The sequence below is a fragment of the Solanum pennellii genome, chromosome 10 (assembly GCF_001406875.1).
Source record: "Solanum pennellii chromosome 10, SPENNV200".
In the NCBI taxonomy this organism is placed as follows: Eukaryota; Viridiplantae; Streptophyta; class Magnoliopsida; order Solanales; family Solanaceae; genus Solanum; species Solanum pennellii.
In genome coordinates, this window is record NC_028646.1 from 80440845 (window position 1) to 80460568 (window position 19724).

At 27.7% G+C, this 19724-nt stretch overlaps 4 protein-coding genes across 5 annotated transcripts in view; 2 read left to right on the plus strand and 2 right to left on the minus strand.

Annotated features, from left to right (window-relative positions):
* Positions 1–2707, minus strand: part of LOC107002306 (threonine dehydratase 1 biosynthetic, chloroplastic) — a 6308-nt gene extending 3601 nt beyond the window's left edge. Inside the window, exons 1-2 of one of the 2 annotated variants that reach the window (XM_027912343.1) lie at positions 2065–2707; positions 125–202 (exon numbers count right to left, since the gene is read on the minus strand). In XM_027912343.1, the coding sequence (XP_027768144.1) occupies positions 125–202; positions 2065–2511 (525 nt within the window). In that variant the 5' untranslated portion in view covers positions 2512–2707. The remainder of the gene's footprint in view (positions 1–124; positions 203–2064) is intronic. The other variant, XM_015200273.2, reaches the window with a different exon arrangement.
* Positions 2708–11495: 8788 nt separating this feature from the next.
* LOC107001638 (protein PELOTA 1-like) lies at positions 11496–12175 on the plus strand. The gene is made up of 2 exons (XM_015199609.1): positions 11496–11696; positions 11813–12175. The coding sequence occupies exons 1-2, from the start codon at positions 11496–11498 to the stop codon at positions 12173–12175; spliced, it is 564 nt and encodes a 187-aa protein (XP_015055095.1).
* Positions 12176–14870: 2695 nt separating this feature from the next.
* On the minus strand, positions 14871–15962 carry LOC107001639 (protein PELOTA 1-like). Its single transcript, XM_015199610.1, has one exon. The coding sequence runs from the start codon at positions 15960–15962 to the stop codon at positions 14871–14873; it is 1092 nt and encodes a 363-aa protein (XP_015055096.1).
* Positions 15963–17656: 1694 nt separating this feature from the next.
* LOC107032112 (vacuolar protein-sorting-associated protein 37 homolog 1-like) overlaps positions 17657–19724 on the plus strand; it is a 6166-nt gene continuing 4098 nt past the window's right edge. The window contains exons 1-2 of the mRNA XM_015233689.2: positions 17657–17848; positions 19456–19680. Of these exons, the coding sequence (XP_015089175.1) occupies positions 17832–17848; positions 19456–19680 (242 nt within the window). The 5' untranslated portion in view covers positions 17657–17831. The remainder of the gene's footprint in view (positions 17849–19455; positions 19681–19724) is intronic.

Sequence of the window (19724 nt, forward strand, 5' to 3'; positions counted from 1 at the left end):
GGGGGGGGGGAATGACAGCCTATAGAAGTTGAAGAAGTGTCAAAAATTTAGAGGAATAACATTTAGGGAACAAAAGATACCAAAGTTGATAAACCATAGGGTATACAAGTTTGAGTACTTTCACCTTTTTGGCCTTGTCAAAAAAAAGGATAAAAAGGGACCTTGATCTCCTTGATCTAGGACACAGAAATTTAAGGTTGACCTGAACAAGAAACCAGGCAACCTAACTAATCAAACACTGATCAACTAATTCACAAAAATGCAACATAAATAGCAGAGAAACTCTGTTCTGAGTCCAGAATCAATTGGAAAAGCTCAAATGTGCTGCCTATTTTGCCTTTTCTTCTTTTCCAAGGTACTTAATCTAATCTAAAACCCGACAAGAGAAGCCCTAAACCATCCGAAAATTTTAACAACAGCAGATCAAGGCCAACGGACTAACAGATTAGAGTCAAATTTCCACTTTGGGTCTTAGTAACATTTGGCACAAAGGGGAAATTATCACAATAAAAGAAAAATGCCTAACATGCATGTTCTTAAGCAATCATATCACAGTAACTGACTTATACATTCCTTAAATTTCATATATTTGAAGCATAATAAAAATAAAATGAGACGAGCCTCAAACAATTCAGAATCTTCCAATCAAAGTTGAGCAAAAGAACAAATTAAAAGAAAATGTTCGCATAGACAAATAGTCACTGACCAAGATCCAACAACTTGAGCAAACATTCAAATAATTAAGATTAAAATCAACTCGAATTTTCCACTAGCACCAGCACAGGAGGAGGTCCACCTGCATCACTTTCCGCAAACACTTTTAAAGGTACGACAGATACACAATAGCTTTTAGATTTCTGAATGTCTCAAACTACCTCTGCAGCCCGCCAAATTGTCACTCCATGGGAATCTCCATATTTAAGGACTCCATTCGAAAAACACAACCACTAAGACATCACTTTACCTTAGATGATTGCTCTGTACATTAAGGTATAGCACCCTATTCTTTAGTCCTAGTTTCCCAACCTTTCAACCACAAAGCAAATACCAAATTGTCAAAACTGGCTCTTAGCATAGATAGGAGGCTCAACTATTCCAGAATAGAACAATCCTGACAAATTCTTATACAGTGAAGTACATTACAACTCCACGTTGAAAGACAGAGGGTTGAAGGTACACCAGCCATTTGATAAGGTTTTTCGTCTAGAAATTAGAGAGAATAGAAATGAAAACAGTAGCTAGATCACTAAGTACTAATCGTACTTCAGCACAATAAGTTTCTGTCAGAATAACTCTGTTACACCACAAAAGAGTCGCATAATCTTCCAGCTGAAAGTTTATGGAGAAAAAAATAAGAAGTCAAGACACACTATTTGCCTTGGTTCCCTTATGCAGCTTTGGAACTTCTCTTTTCTTTTAGGGGATGGAGAAAGTGAGATGTCAGTGTCTTCAACATCTTCCACCACAAGTGAAGGTACCAAACACTATGAAATCGTTTCCACGGATGATATTTTGACATACTACCTACCTCCGTCTCAATTTCTTTTCTTACTTTCCATGTTAGCTCATTTCAGAAAAAAAAGTGTTTCTTTTTGCATTTTTAGCAACTCTTTAATTTCAATTTTTCACGTGACATGTTTAAGACAACAAGATTAAAAGACATGATTACAAAATTCAAAAGTCTATTTCACTTTCTTAGACTGTGTGTCAATTAAAAATTAAACAAACAAATTAAAACAGAGGGAGTTCCAAATTCTCTCTTAGTAACAAAAATTTCTCAGAGAACAGGATATTTCAAAAATACGTAGTTCTAAAGATATTCCTTTTACACAATAGCAACTACTATACCTTAATCCCAACCATAAACCTTCAGCGGTTAAAGAGTGACATAAGGCCAATATCAGTGAATAAACCTATGAATTGGCACAGAAATGTTTTCACAAAGACAGAACCAAGGAAATCCATCAGAGAAACAGAAAAAGAACTTCACTTAACACCAAATATTCGAACTTTTAACAACTTATGCAATATTGCAAAGAACAAAACCAATAAAAAAATACATACCGGCTGAAGATCCTCTCTTTTTAGCCATACATTAACTCCCAATCTTTCTGACAGCTTAGGAGCTTTCTGCAAAGGCGTCTCATAAGCTACATCATAAACTTTCGATGACAAGATGTTCGTCAAATACTCATACCCGGTCACACCACCCGTACCTAAAACCGGACTATTCGGTAACAAATATCCCGGCTCACACTGCAACGAGCTCGGAGAAACTCGTAGCAACGGAACCGGTGCCTCTGCCGGCTCCGCCTTCAACGGTTCCGTTACCGTAGCTGGCGATGACAAGATCTCCGTCGCCTTAGCACGAATAAACGCCTTCTTTTTGCTTTTTCTCGTTTCAGAAACTTTCACAGTGCTAATAGGAACAATGACGGAACTCATTGCCGTGAATTCTGGACGGACGCATGAATTCAATGATTTCACGGCGGTAAACCGAAGAACCTCCATTTCCTACGTTCGGATGTATAATGAAGATTAAATACGTTATACAAATCCGTCGGTAGCCGGAGATGTAGATATTTCCCGGCGGCGGAGGTCGTTGGCCAAGGGTTACAGCAGATGGAGGAGGACTGAGGAGGGGGAGAAATGGCCAAAATTGTGAATATTTATACAGGTAAGGCCCTGTTTGTTTTCTGAAATTGAAATTCGTATTTATGAATTTATGATTAAACTCATTGAATGCCCATTAAAACTGTGGGGACATGAACTATTTCCATGGCGAGTAAAAAATACTATACTTCATCGAATCTACTATTAATATACTTTTCAATTTTACGATTTATATATGTATATATATATATACACTTTTGTTTTACGTTTTTGTCTAATATAAGTAATATTCTTCTTCAACTTTATGATATATTTCTGTTATAAAAATGGTTTTAATATGTTTATATTTCGTGGTAGAGTTAGATATTTTATAAAAAATGTTCAGAAATATTTCTTTCGTCCGGTATTGTTTATCATGGTTTCTATTTTTAAAGTCAAACTATAAAAACTTCGACTAACATTTTAAGATGCATTTTTTCATCATATTATTAATATGCAAAAATTGTAATTTATAGTACTTTTCATATAGTTTTAGAAGATCTAATCTATTTTTTTTGTTTAAGATATTGAATTAATTTATCTAATTTACGTTTAAAAATTAGTCAAATTGACTTTCGATAAGCGTAACATGACAAACATTTCCGGACGGAAGGAGTAGCAGTTTATTGTATTAAAGATATTCAAAATATGTTATTTTATCATTTTACTTGTATATATGTTTTTTTTCTGACAAAGGGTGACACCATTTCTATAAATATCACTAGGCAAAAGGATATATGTGAACTACTTTTATAACAGTCATTTTAATAATGGTAAAAATATGTATCGTTTTCACGATTTATATCAATTCTAAATAATAAAATTAAAAGTATATGAAATCATTTTCCATTTAAAAAAACTAAAATGATTTTCTTAGTTTCAATATGTAAAAGTTAATTTGCTCGCTGTCTTTATCATTCTAAATTCAATTCAAATGCAACCAAACTAATAAAAGGGCATATTTGAGCAACTATAATAACAAATTAAAATGATTTTCTTAGTTTCAAAATTAAAAAATTACATTACTCGTTTTCTTTATCATTCTAAATTCAATTCACAAAAGGGTATATTTGAGTTAATTTGTAATAAGAATATTTGAGTTACTTTTATAACAAAAAGGTATATAACTCTAAATAACAAAGTTAAGAGATATATAAAATTTCAATAATATTTAAAAATTGCTTCACTCATTTTCATTATTGTTCTAAATTCAATTAAGATATGGTCCAACTAACAATATCTCATACAAAAAATTAAATAAATTATTTATTAAATCCAAATTTTTTACCTAAATATCTTAGTTATCAAAAATAGTCATTAAAGACTTTAAATTGCAAGCGAAGCGCATTACGCTACGATCCTCAGGTGCTCAAGCATATTGCTGGTCTAAAGCGAAAATTAAATGGGGCCTTAAGCTTTTATTGTTAATAGCTTTTATGTTATTGATTTCTTCTAGTTTTTAATTAATAATATAATCATTTTTATTTTAAATTATTTTTCATGAAATATAGTACTTCAAATATGTCAAATTTCTTCTAATATTTCCTTCATTTTTCATGAAAAGTTAACTTTTTCTACAAATAGAATTCAATATTTGTTAAAAAATAACAACTTATAACCTATTATTATTAAAAATGAGACCCCTTAAATTTGGGGGCCTAAGACGCATGTCTTTTTTTTTAACACTGTCGAGCTACCCCTGGCGCCCCTATTTCATTGAATGAATTGGAAACTAAATAATTATAAGGAAAAGGGCCTAAAATACCCTCAAAGTATTGGAAATGGTATAAAATTACCCTTCATCCACCTACTGGCTCCAAAATATCCTTTCCACCCACCTATTTGGTCCAAAATACCCTTATCATCCACCTTTTGGTTCAAAATTGACCATTTATTTAACGGTTTTATATTTAAACTATTTAAATATTTTTTTTAATACGTGGCACTCAACTATTTGTTATAATTTAACTTATTAGTATAATTTATAAACCAATCCACTACCCACCAATTACTAATTAAACCCCTCTAGGTTAATAAACCCGTCACATTATTAATGCAACAACAGAAAAGCTACTGTCAATTGAGTGTTTTTAAAAAATTTGAGGCGAAAATATCTATAGAAGTAAATTATCATATATTCAAGTGTCTAAATAAAAATTACCGATAAACTTAAAAGTCTTTCTATGTTCATCTTAATTATTCTTACATCTCAATTATGTGATGTTACTTTATATATAACTTTTTTTTCAAAATGATATATTAATTTTTTTAAAACAAATCATAAATATTTATAAAATTATATTTTAAAAAAGTGCATGAATCAATTCGGGATATATTACTTCTTTACCTTTAATCATAAATTTCTAACTCAATCTTGCAAGAGAATCCTATTGAAAGTGTCCTCCTAAATAAGCGGCCCAACCTAAATTTAATTGGGGCTTCGATTCGGACTTGAATAATTTTGGATGTCATTTTCAGGAATCTATAATTTCAGCGTGTTTTAGTAGTATTTATGAAGATTTTAATATTATAATTGGATTATTAATTGGGTGGGGTTTAGTTAGTAATGAGTGGGTAGTGGGTTGGTTTATAAATTATATTAATAAATTAAATTATAACTAATAGTTGAACGCCAAGTATTTTAAAAAATATTTAAAGAGTTTAATTTTCAAACAATTAAAGAAGTGGTCAATTTTGAATTCAAAGGTGGATGACAAGGGTATTTTCGAGTCAATAGGTGGATGAAAAAGATATGTTGGAGCTAATACGTGAATGAAAGATAATTTTATACCATTTTTAATACTTCAAGGATATATAGATATAAAGTGTTGTATTTATATTAATAATAGAAAGAATATTAATTTGTTAAAGAAATATAGTTTTAAACGTTTAAGCACTAAAAATTTAAATAGTTTGTTATAAGTAAGTGGAGCATGTGTAATCTTTTAGTGGTATATCAACTTTCTTCTTTGAAAAAGAGAGATTATTTTGATAAGATTGTTTATTAAGTAACGGCGATTAGGTAAATATTTTGATATGTTTTAGATTATAAGTGATCAAATAATTTTAATATATTAAAAGATTTGATATATCAAGAAGAGTTCATATATTCAAATTTTGAAATAATTTAGAGGAGATTAAGTTATGAGAGAAAAAAAATTGAGGAAGATAAATTGTTGAAATATATAATTTTTATATAAACTATATTTAGAAAATGTTTGAAAATATTATTGAAAAAATAGTTCAACTCCAAAATTATACAAACAGATGTAAAAATGGTGCAAATGGAGAGCAATATACCACTCTCAAAAGCATATACAATATAATTCTAAATTCTAAAAAACGTGAAATTTAGAGAAAATAGGTTGAATGCTATTTTATTGTAATCTTATATTATAGAGAAATTGTTCTTGAGAGACTTTCGACTCAAGAAGAGAATTACAAACAACATCAGCTTATTTAGATAAACAAGATGGAAGAAACATACATGTAATACTATATATATTTAGGAATAAGCAAGTGTAAGAATAAAAGTAATATTATTGGACGGAAAAGGAAAACACTCGATAACCTACGATCCTCTATCTTAATACTCGATCTTCTCATTTCTCATATTAAACGTAACATTTCCAATAAAATTGATAATCACCTCTCTGTCAGACAAATATAAAAATAATAAAAAATGCAGTATCGTATGACACAATTTAAACATAATTATTCTCAACTTTATTGTTAGATTATAAGTTATATTATTAGAATTGAGTTTTTGGCAAAATAAAAACATTTCTTTTTTAATATTTGGTGATTTATGGAGTTTTACTAGAGCAATATGAATTACATATTATTTTATATGAATTGTATTAATTTTTTTAATCAAATTTTAATAAAAGGATGAAAGTTGTTAAATTTAAAATACTTGAAGGGTATTTATGTTAAAAAGAATAATTTAATAATATAATTTAAATTTATAAAAATAATTAAAGATATTTTTGACCGGTAAATATTAGATGACCATTTACTCTTAATGTTTCAAATAATAAATTATTATTAAAATAAATTGACACTTTCCCTTGTGGACATGTCTCTTAATTAGTAGGGTCAAGATATCTTGTCATAAAGAGTATAGTAAGAAAATTACAAGACATGTTTTGTCAAGGGTCAATAATCACATAAACATTACTATTTATTTTTTTATTTGATATATGATATCTAAAATATAATTAATTTAAATTTACTCAAAAAAATTCACTCTAAGAGATAGTGTACTTTTTATTAAAGACGATTAGACTCAAGGATAAAAAAATCTTTATCTTCAAAAAAGTACTTCAAAAATAAGATTAATTCTTTAAAATATTCCAACATTTAATAAATATTCATTAGACTTAAACATGATAACATCATGTGCCACTCCTACTAAATGTGGTGAGAAATAAACAATGAGGACAAATGCTTGTAAATATCTTTCTTTTTTTTTCAATTTATTTGCTCGATTTTTTATTAGCCTAAATTTTTTGTTAGATTCTGACTTTTAATTTTATAATAGAACAGTCTAATATATTTACACCACGTAAAAATAGTGTGATATGCACATTTCAACCTACAAAAATTTTCATAGTTTCAAAACTATACAATACTTACCATTTCATTCCAACATTTGATGGTAATATTACAATGCATTTTTCAGATTATGAATTTATCAAAAAATAATATCTTAAGTTGTGAATCAATGAATCTATTATACTACTTATTGTACTTGATTTTGTTTTTGATCATGATATTAATATAGTTATTTATTTTATTTATTTGCTTTTTTATATATTGTTATCACTTATAAATAATTTTGTGTATATTATTGATCATAAAATATATTTTTAGAAGCATTGGCGATAAGATTATTAAGATAATCGTAATGTTAATTATTTTTGTTAAATCAATTTGAAATAAGAAATGAGAGATTTTGAAAAAGAAAAATCATAAGTAGTTGAAAGGTCATAAACGTTACAGGATTTTTTTCTGAATATATTTTGTGATGATTCTATTAATCTATTTTCAAAAATGCAATAATAATGATTGGTACTTTTGTCAAAAAATGAAAGCTATTGACCATGACATTTTAATGTCAATATCAAGTTGTTAACTTAAGAGTGTAACATTGATGTATTATGATTATTAATATTAAAAACGTGTTCAGTATCAGGTGAAAAATTAAAAAATATTTACATTTTTTTACGTTCAATTGATTAAAATAAATTAAAAATAAATTTTTACAGTAAAATAAGTTTTTTTGAAAAATAAAAATAAAAAAAAAAGATTTTTATGTGAACATAAAAAATAAAGAAATTTAACTAATAACATTCAAAATTAATTATGTAAATTATATACAATTATTTTTAAATAAAAACTTTTTACTTACAAATTCTATTATTTTTCTTTAAGTTTTTTTGTTCCGACCACATTTTAGTGATTGTGATTGTATAGAAAAAATAACTCTGATTGTGAAATGAAATATGAAATTATATCGCATTTCATAAAAGATCTATTGATATGACATTTTATTTAAGAAGGATATTACGTATAATAAAGAATAATGTTGAATAGAAAAGTAATAAAACTCTTTTTTTTTTTATAGTTTTTGTTGAAAAAATTAGGGATAATGCCCAAATACCCCCTCAACCTATCTCCGAAATCTCAAAATTATACAGAGGATTCATTTTATTATTTTTATCTTTTATTTTGTTTTATCATTTTTTTGGTTTACAACAGTCTAGAATGTGAAGCCATCATGCTTGACCAAATATGAATCGACGTTAGAATAATATAGAACTAAATAGCTTTATAAAAATATATAAATAATTTGTTTAAAATACTTTTAAAAACTTAAAATACGAAAACTTAACTCTGAAACACAAATATAAGTTCCATGAATTTTTGGACGTATATCTCATGTATTTTTAATCTTTTTTTAATTTATCATCAAAAAGTTATTTTCAATAATTCTGTAAATAAACTCAAAAAATTTACTATAATATAAAAATTATTATTTATTTTTAAAAAATAACAACATAAAAATATGATAATTAAAAAATGCTAATTATGTATCCAGACAAGTAAATTGAGTCAATTAAACAAGTCAAATGTACGACCCAATTCACAACAAAATAAGATAAGTTGTTTTGCCAATGTGCCATTATATTGTTTCAAAAAGATCATGGGTTTAAATCTTTTTTAATAGGGTATGTATTAATTAAAATTATTTTAAAAAGAAAAAAAAACGTATTATCTATTGTAGTTGAATTTTCTTGTTTGTGTGACTTTTGTGTTAGTAAACTCAAAATTTTATGATTTTTTTGTTGGAAATTAAACATACTTTTATGTGAAACTTTTTTATTTTAGTTTTAGATATAATTATGTAGGGTAACATTTGAGCGGGTTGAGTTAAATTTGGACGAGTCATAATGAATTAAGATAATAATTGCATGAAGACCACATCCAAATTTGTTTGGGTCATGTGTTAGGTCAAAATGGATTAGGTAATGAGTTACATTACGAGTCAAGACCCAACTCAACTTAATTTTTATTAAGTTTAATTGTGTAATTTGTTCTTTAAACTATTTTAGTACTTGATAAAAAAATCGTTATTATGACTTATATACAACATATTAATTTGAAAAAAAAAGTTTTTAGAAATATTTTGACAAGATTTTTCACGATTCAATTCAGGTTACATATCAACTCAATTTTAATGAACTGAAATGAGTCAAGCTAATGAATATCGAGTTAATAAACCATCCTAACTTAAATGAGTTAAGTTTAAGTTGCTATCAACTTATAATATACACTTGACAAAATCAGAATATATTTTATAAATTTTATTGAAACTCTTATTCAAATCCGACAAACATATAAGTTAATAATATTAAAATACTTATTATTTGCATTTAAATTCAATTATGATTACGATACGTACAATATGTGAAAATTACCGTATTAATAGCCTTAGCTAATGTTTCGCCATAGTTGAAATATGAAAAAAAAATTAAAGTTTGAGTTGAAAAATCAATTCTTAAAATTAAAAATTATATTTTTAATTTTAATTTAAGATGACCCATGGTCTAAATAAACTACGCAAAATCCACCAAAATAAGTCAAATAATGCGGCTGCACTAGAAAGTGAGATGCATTTTTAATATAAGTATAATTATTTTATTATTTTTCACTTAATATTTGATTTTATTTTGACATTTGTGTTAGAATTCAATTTAATTCAAATTTTCGTAAAAAATTCCTAATCCTAACTTTACATTAGTACTTGATTGAAATGAAAATTTATTTTTTACAATACAATTTTAATACTAAGAAAAAGACTTTATCAAACAAACACATATTCTCCTTCAATTTGATCATTAATTTTGAAATTGAAACTTAAAAAATTAAATATCTTAAAATTATAGTTTTGGATAATAAAGGTTTAATTAAACATATATTTTACTTGATTTTTTAAAATTAAAAACATATGCCATTTAACTTTATTTTTTTAAAAAAAAGGTTTTGTAAATAGAAGTGAAAAAATTGAGAAACTAATTTGAGCCGAATATTAGGAACATAAAAATATCTAAATATTAAAATTTTAAAATCAAATCAAATCTAGTAGCTAAATAGAGTAAATATTAAAAAAAAAAAATTCAAAAGCCTAATCTAAAAGGGCCAAACACTAGCTTAACCTAATACGTGTTAGAATATACTTTGTATTAAAGATACCAATTCTTCAAAGAAACTATTAATGCACTTAAATACTACACGCATAATAATTACAATAACAGTTGTTAGGTATCTTTTTAGATTTTGATTAATTTAAATTTTTATCGAAAAATTCATTTTAGAGGTAGTTAAAGTATTTTTTTTTTATCAAAAAGACTTCATTTTCAATGTTTTAACTCGAGATTTGCATATTAATTTCTTTCCTTTAACAAATATATCATAATAATTTGAATTTAAGATATATACACTAATAATGTGTGTGTATATATATATTATTTAATAAAATTTATTTGCACTTATTAACACCTAATTTGAACAAATTTTGGGCTTCCTAACCTGCGCAATTAGTCAATAGAACAGAATGACAAAATGTGAGCAAATTAAACCCAATTAATGGTAAAGCAGATTGTTGAATTGTACTCGTCACCTTTATTTGTCATATTATATTTTTTTAATAATAATGTCGAAAATAAACATGGTAATTTGGTTAAGTGAGGAAAGAGAATTCTAAATTAATAGGTAAAATAAAAATAGATAGCGAATTACCTTATAATATTATATTTGATATTTATATTTTATTAAATAAAAATATTAATAATGAAAATAAACTACACGAACACTTCTTTCCATTCCATAAAAAAGGAAAAACTAAAAAAAATAGGAATAATAATTCAAAAAGGATAAATAATAACTTTGAACAATCTCAATCCCAAAAGGAAAAGTAAATATTTTAAATCAATACATATTATATAAACCCCATTAAACAGAACAAACAAACAAAAAAAACTTAATAAGAAAACATAACACAGCGGAAGTTATGAAGCTTTCAGGTGAAAAATTATTCCCAAATCAATCAGGTACAATCAAAATAATTCCTGAAGGAAGGATTGAATCAAAACGGTAAGTATGACTTGGGGATAATTTTAATAAATAACACATCTGCTGAGATTTTATTGATGGATAATAATACAACATCTATTACTCATTGTGCAATTATACGAAACGAAAAAACTTCGAAAAACAACAACTCGAATTTCGAGAAATTTTTCGAAAATTTATTTGTTTCGTTTAGAAAACATATCGATATGGATGTCATACCTAACATGGTGATTGCAAGCAAAGACTCTATCAAGGATGATTTTCGAGCTTACTTGTTGCTTGAGGCTAAAAAACGGAAGATAAAATCCATCGAGAGAAACGAATCGCGTATTCTTGTGATTCATCAGAACAATATAAAAGATGTTTTGAGCGATAGAGTGATCATAAATATGAACGCTAACGTAAAGGTGATTGAAAAATTCATGGATATGGTGATAAATAAATGTGATTGGGTGTGTTATNTCAAAAACGGAAGATAAAATCCATCGAGAGAAACGAATCGCGTATTCTTATGATTCATCAGAACAATATAAAAGATGTTTTGAGCGATAGAGTGATCATGAATATGAACGCGAACGTAAAGGTGATTGAAAAATTCATGGATATGGTGATAAATAAATGTGATTGGGTGTGTTATGGCACTAAAAGTGTTGAATATGCACATGAATTGCTTGCAATTGATACACTTTTGATCACAGAAGAACTGTCAGAGAAGAAGGATATTAAATTGAGAAAAAAATACTCAAAGTTGAAGAAATTAGTGCAAGAAGCTGGTGGAAAAGTAATACAATTTAGTGATGTCGAAGGAGAAAAACTTGCTCAGATGACTGGAATTGCTGCAATTTTGAGGTTTCCTATTCCTAATATTGATGACTTGGTGTTATAGTGAAATTTTTTAAATATCATTAATTATAAGTTTAGATAAGTCAAAGTTTTTTTAGGGTTATGATTTTGTATGTTATGCTTGTTTAAGAATTCAAAGATCACGTTATTCTTTTTTGTATCGTTTTAATTTTATTGAATGTTCAAATCAAAGGAATTTTTTATTTGAATTGAATGTTACTTTACGAGTAATATTATGTTGAAAATTATTTATTCATATTATTTGATATATAATATTAGATTCTAAGAGATAATTTAAAAAATAAGTAATTAATTTATATAATTTTATGATATTAAATTTTTGAACGTATTTGGTAAAATTTATGGTTCTGTCACTTACCCACCACCACCTATTTCATGATTTTGTGTTTGATATAAATAAATATATCAAATTTTAGAAAATATATAAAAATTATTTATACAACTGTAAAAGTATTGTCTTTTAATTACATCATGGGTTGTGAAGGCCCAATTAACTGACTGATCTCTACCAAGCCCACAAAACTAGCCCGTTTAGATTAGGAATTTTCTTTGGATAAATTTTGTAAAAATTCAATTTCTTTGAATATCGTCGTTTAATTGTACTTTATCGTTTGATTTTTTTTAAGGACAAAGTACAGAAAATCAAATACTTTTAAGGTAAAATTACCATTTGTCCCTTATATGTTCATATTATAAAAATCCCTTAAACTAATACAATAATACAAGCGTTGATACATTACGAGACTCATTAACGATTAAGTAAGATACATTACATTTTATACATGATACACTAATCTGATGCGCAAGATATATTAATCTGATGCGCGAGATACATTAATTTGATGTGATGATACATTAAACCGATACGTGAAAATGAGAGGTTTTAGGAATTTGTAAAGCTAATAGGGGATAACGGTAATAAGAGAACTTAAATGTGAGATTTCTGTCATTTTTCTTTATTCTTTTTATATGTATAACTACTTGTTTACTTTGGATATATGACGTCTGAATTTAAATTTGATAAAACTAAATATCTATTATATATGACTGAATTTGAAGTAAGAATGACAAATAATTTTAAAGTAATTTAATTTCGTCCATACGAAACTCATATATTGAATTCAAAATTAAATATATCAAGATTAACTTTATAAATATTATATATCTAAAGTTATTCAATTCAAAGTGAATACATCTCACATGTGTAACAAACTTTAAAAAGGTGTAGAAAGACGATATCAAAATTGGGTATTAATGCACTTCACCCAATTCTTTGATATATTTCTAAACGAATTGAAGATGAACTTTTTTTGTATTATTTTATCAATAATTAATTAATAATATACGTATAAAAAAATTTACTAAATATTTAAATATCAACTCAATTATGATAATACATTAATTTAAAATTGCTGCAAAAAATCATAATGCCCCTCGATATGTGATAGTAAACATCCTCTATTCCGGGGTATATCGGGTATTTAAAATACATTGTTTTTTGTCAAAAAAAAAAAAAAGGAAATGAGTCTGAAAAATATTTCAATTTTAATCAAAGTTATTGTTACTATTTATAATAATGCAATATTTATGATGTCCGTGTGAATACATATATACCTTGCGCATCAGATTAATATATCTTGCGCATCAGATTAGTGTATCATGTATAAAATGTATATCAGATTAGATTAGTGTATGATGTATAAAATGTAATGTATCTTACTTAATCGTTAATGAATCTCGCGTATCAAATTAATATATCAACGCTTATATTATTGTATTAGTTTGAGGAATTTTTGTAATTATGAACTTATAAAAGAGAAATGATAATTTTACTATAAAAGTATCTGATTTTCTGTCCTTTAACCTTAAAATAATCAAAAGATAACTACAATTGAATTGAATTTTTACAAAATTTATCCAAAGAAAATTCCTAATCTAAACGGGCTAGTTTTGTGGGCTTGGTAGAGATCAGTCAGTTAATTGGGCCTTCACAGCCCATGATGTAAGTAAAAGACAATACTTTTAGAGTTGTATAAATATTTTTTATATATTTTCTAATATTTGATATATTTATTTATATCAAACACAAAATCATGAAATAGGTGGTGGTGGGTAAGTGACAAGAGCAGAAATTTTACCAAGTACGTTCAAAATTTAATATCATAAAATTATATAAATTAATTACTTACTTTTTAAATTATCTCTTAGAATCTAATATTATATATCAAATAATATGAATAAATAATTTTCAACATAATATTACTCGTAAAGTAACATTTAATTCAAATAAAAGATCCTTTTGATTTGGACATTCAATAAAATTGAAACGATACAAAAAAGAATAACGTGATCTCTGAATTCTTGAACAAGCATAATATACACAAACTAAAAAATGATTCATTCTTTTTTTAAAGACAATTTTCATGTCTATATGATTCGCGGGCTATTTACAAAAATAAATATATATTATGCGCCAAGTTTAATATATATAAGTACATGTATATGCGAGTAAAATTATACTAATACGTATAATTGATTAATGCGTTGAAATGGTACAAAATCATAACCCTAATAAAACTTTGACTTATCTAAACTTATAATTAATGATAAATGACGAAAGACATATTTAAAGCTCGATTCTATTTATAATTAAAAATTGAAAATTATTGACCATACATTATAATATTTCTTGCAAATGTGTATTTAAAAAAAATTCACTACAACACCAAGTCATCAATATTAGGAATAGGAAACCTCAAAATTGCAGCAATTCCAGTCATCTGAGCAAGTTTTTCTCCTTCGACATCACTAAATTGTATTACTTTTCCACCAGCTTCTTGCACTAATTTCTTCAACTTTGAGTATTTTTTTCTCAATTTAATATCCTTCTTCTCTGACAGTTCTTCTGTGATCAAAAGTGTATCAATTGCAAGCAATTCATGTGCATATTCAACACTTTTAGTGCCATAACACACCCAATCACATTTATTTATCACCATATCCATGAATTTTTCAATCACCTTTACGTTCGCGTTCATATTCATGATCACTCTATCGCTCAAAACATCTTTTATATTGTTCTGATGAATCATAAGAATACGCGATTCGTTTCTCTCGATGGATTTTATCTTCCGTTTTTGAGCCTCAAGCAACAAGTAAGCTCGAAAATCATCCTTGATAGAGTCTTTGCTTGCAATCACCATGTTAGGTATGACATCCATATCGATATGTTTTCTAAACGAAACAAATAAATTTTCGAAAAATTTCTCGAAATTCGAGTTGTTGTTTTTCGAAGTTTTTTCGTTTCGTATAATTGCACAATGAGTAATAGATGTTGTATTATTATCCATCAATAAAATCTCAGCAGATGTATTATTTATTAAAATTATCCCCAAGTCATACTTACCGTTTTGATTCAATCCTTCCTTCAAAATCTTAATTGTTTTTTCATCCCAAGGATTCTTTGTCAGTTTCAACTCTCTATTCGTTTCCAGCTCCAAAGTATGGAAAGATCCAGAACTTACATATTCGTTCGACGTAATCGTCCGGCCACGAACACGTATAGTTGAACAGTCTTTCGCATAATCAACATTTATAACTTTGATTTCGAGATGGACTTGAACCTTAGAACTGCTCTTCTTTTTCGCTGTCAAATCAGAAGAAAATTGAATTTTGCGAGTTGTAACAGCAGAAATCACATCATCTTCGGCAATGAGATTGAATAAAAGCCATAAATCGTCTGGTTTTTCAGGAATTATTTTGATTGTAGCAGGTTGATTTGGGAATAATTTTTCACCTGAAAGCTTCATAACTTTCGCTGTGTTAGGTTTTGTTCTTAAGTTTTTTTGTTTGTTTGTTCTGTTTAATGGGGGTTTATATAATATGAATTGATTTAAAAGTTTTCCTTTTCCTTTTGGGACTGAGATTGTTCAAAGTTATTATTTATCCTTTTTGAATTATTATTCCTTTTTTTTTCCTTTTTTTTATGGAATGGAAAAAAGTGGTCCGTGTAGTTTATTTTCATTATTAATATTTTTATTTAATAAAATATATATATCAAATATAATATTATAAGGTAATTAGCATTCTATTTTTATTTTTCCTATTAATTTAGAATTCTCTTTCCTCACTTAACAAAATTACCATGTGTATTTTCGACATTGCTTTAGAAGAAATTGACATGCAAATCCTTCCACTTATTCTGTCCAACCCATACTTCATGTTATTTCTCCCATGCAATGATAAGTCTTTCGGTTTTGGGTTTTGTCAAATTTTGGATTTAATAATTCAGTACTTGATAGTTAAAAGCAAATATTAAATTTTAAAATTTTAAGTTTTGATTTGATAATTTGGGAAACATATGGTATTCGATAATACTGTATTAAACTTAAATTTAATTGTATTATAAAGTTAATACTATTTCTCCAATCATTTCTATTTTTTACGTGGATCGCACAATATAATTAAATACCAACAAGTAAAAATACATCAATAAAAACAAGTTGATACAAAGACATGTATTTGGATTATTCATGCTTATACTTTAACTTTCTCTTTTGGACTTGTACTAATGAGTAATGAATATGCTGATAGATTGACATTTATTAAGTAAATATTTTGGCATTCGAGATTTTCGAGTACCAAATGGTGTACTAATGTCTCATACCGAACACAAATCCAAATACCGTAATTCTAAAATTTTATTCTCGAATACCATTCCAAATAGCGAAAAGTTCGGTATTTTATGCCCAACCCTACTTTTAAGTAAAAAAAAGTAGGCGGAGACCTATTTTGATTTTAAACTTATTTTAAGACATCTTTTATCTTGTCAAACATTTTCTAACTTATTTTAAATCATTTTTGACATATTTTATATTTTTCAAACACTTCTAAAACTCAAAAATCAACTTAAAAGTAGGTTTGACCAATTTTTACGCCAATCCAAAAACCTCTAATTACCCTAAATATATATCATATAGTCTTCGACAAAGAGTGTTTAATTGATCATCCTACCTCACATGTGACTATAAGACTACAACAATGGGTGGGGCGACAGTGGGGTGGGACTTTTCTAAATCGAATTGAAATCGACAATCAAGCCAAAAAAAACTTGTTGATTTATTGATAATGGGACTTCAGATTTAGTTTCATACTTTTAATTCTGACTTAAACTTTTGGTTGTTTTACAATATGCTAGTGTTTGCTTTTAAGCAAGATGAAATAGCTCATATGCATAATATATTTATTTTTTTCATCTTATTTCTAAGTGATTTTTAATGTTTTTTTACGTGTCAAACGGTTAAATCAACAATCGAACCAATAACAATCAATAACTGATAAATTAATATTTAATGGTTCTATAACGCTTTAACATATCTACAAATCAATAATCATTAAATCAAAAATTGAGGGTAGATGGTGGAAAGAAAGTGTTTAATTTCGAAAAGCTTATTTTCTTATAAAAAAGATATTTTTTTCATAAGTTTTAATCAATAAACATTGATAAAATATGTTTTGCATATACAACACACCAAAAGAAGAATAAAACAGCAGTAATAATAATAAAAAAATTGTGTGAGAATTTATTCACAGTTTCTTCAAGTTTTTGGCAAAGAAAAAGAGGGAAGTCAATTGAAAAAGGATATCTTCTGTGCTAAGTTTTCTGATTGTTCGAAGCCATGCTCAATAAAATCTGGTAATATTTCTTTGATAATCGCCGTTTTTCTGTTTCGTTTGTATGATTCCATTGTTAAATCCTGAGATTATCGCGTTTAATTGTTGAAATTAGGGTTCGTTTACTGTAATTCATCTATTGAGATCTTCTCTTTTGTTTGTTGGATAATATATTGCTTAATTTGTTGAAATTCGTTTGTTTCTACACTTGCATCAGTTTTAGGAAGTTTTTTTTTGGGTGATTTGGATGTTGGCTTAGGGTAGTGTGGAATTTTAGAAACATCTAGTTTCGGAGAAGTTTTAGTTTGTTTAAAAGTACAAGTTATAGAGTATTTCCCTGGAATTAGTCGAGTTGGATAGAGTTACCTAATACTTGTTGCCGGAGGTAACAAGTATCCCGTGGAATTACTCGAGATGCACGAAACTGGTCAGACATCACAATTATAAAAAAGAAGAAGAGAATCTTAAGTATTTGAATAAGATGTTCAAATAGAGAGTAATTTGGGATTGAAGCGGCGAAGATGTTGTTATTGTTATGAAGTAGGAGAAATTCATAATGTTAGAACTTGGTGATAGCAAAATTTTTAGTTTGTTAGATTGGGGCTTGGGATCATTAGCTACTGTATAATTGGAGGAACTACAATTCTCTCGTTTGTCTTAACCTAATGGACTTTTAATAAGAGGATCTTATTGGTGTCTTGTACTGCACTATGGAAAGTTCAGGTGTTTTAGGGGGTTGGGGTAGATCTGAAATTACATGGGAGCGAGTTGTATTGAAAGACCTTAAATGTTTGGTATCAATGTAGATTTAGCAAAAGATAGGGCATAATGAAGGAAAAAGATTCATATAGGTTATTATTGTTTATACATCTAATTATGTTTTACTTTTATTTTTACTAGTATGATGACGATAACTTAAATGAAGAAGTGGAGGTTAATGTAGCCCCCAACTTGTTTTTGGGATTGAGGTGTAGTTACTTTTTGTACTGTACTTTTACTAGGCAGATCTAGTCAACGTTTTTGAGTTATGCAGTTCATGTCAGGCCTCAGGGGGCACGAGACATGCTCTATGCAGCAGGCATGATTTGTACTCTTCTAGGGACAGCAGATTATGTCAGAAGGAAATTCCTACTTGCATTTTCCGGATATCTGTCAGTAAAAGAATGATCGATGTTTTAATCAGAGGAGAGAGAGTATCTTACAATCTTATGTCATTGCATGCTAAATCTAGTCATTTAACGAGTCTGCACTTTACAGTGTAGGAAGAACATTGTATCTGATATGAACTCTATGCTAGATCTTTTGTATTCCTTCAAGACATAGAAGGAAAGCATCTCTTTTTGTAATCCTTTTCGTTACCTTCTTAATACTATTAGATGAAATGTTTACCTTTATCATTAAAAAAAGGGTTTGGTGTCTTGTATTCATTTTCCTATAAGCATTCAGAAATTAGACAACTCAATGCATGTTATTTGTATAGTTTATTGTCATAGGACTTGGTAGCTCACTAGCTTGTATTGGCTTGCTTACTGACATGGTATGCTCTAATTGGCAACTAGGATGCATAAGATTAGGTTTTATGTAAATTGGTTACTTTTAACATATATACCTTTTTAAAAATTCTTGCAGGGGTCTGCACCAACCTCAGCAACGTCCACAGGAGGGTAATAATGAATCATTTTATCCACCATCTGTAGGAAGTTCCCAGTCTCCTGGGTCTTCCCGCCCCGGAACTCCTAGTCCAAGCTCTTCAGGCCATTTTGGTGTCCAAAGACCAACAGATAGGGCAAGCTCAGTGTCACGTGTTTCCCCTGCAGAGGCTGCAGGCATTATTACTGCTATAAAAGATAAGAGGTGGGTGTTGGTGGATGTATATTATTAACCCCCCCCCCCCCCCC

Bases quoted from the DNA above. Each gene is read 5' to 3' on its own strand.
- LOC107001638 (XM_015199609.1), top strand. From the start codon at position 11,496: ATGGATGTCATACCTAACATGGTGATTGCAAGCAAAGACTCTATCAAG. The intron at 11,697-11,812 runs GTGATTGAAAAA...ATGATTCATCAG, and splicing joins ATATGAACGCTAACGTAAAG to AACAATATAAAAGATGTTTT.
- LOC107001639 (XM_015199610.1), bottom strand. From the start codon at position 15,962: ATGAAGCTTTCAGGTGAAAAATTATTCCCAAATCAACCTGCTACAATC.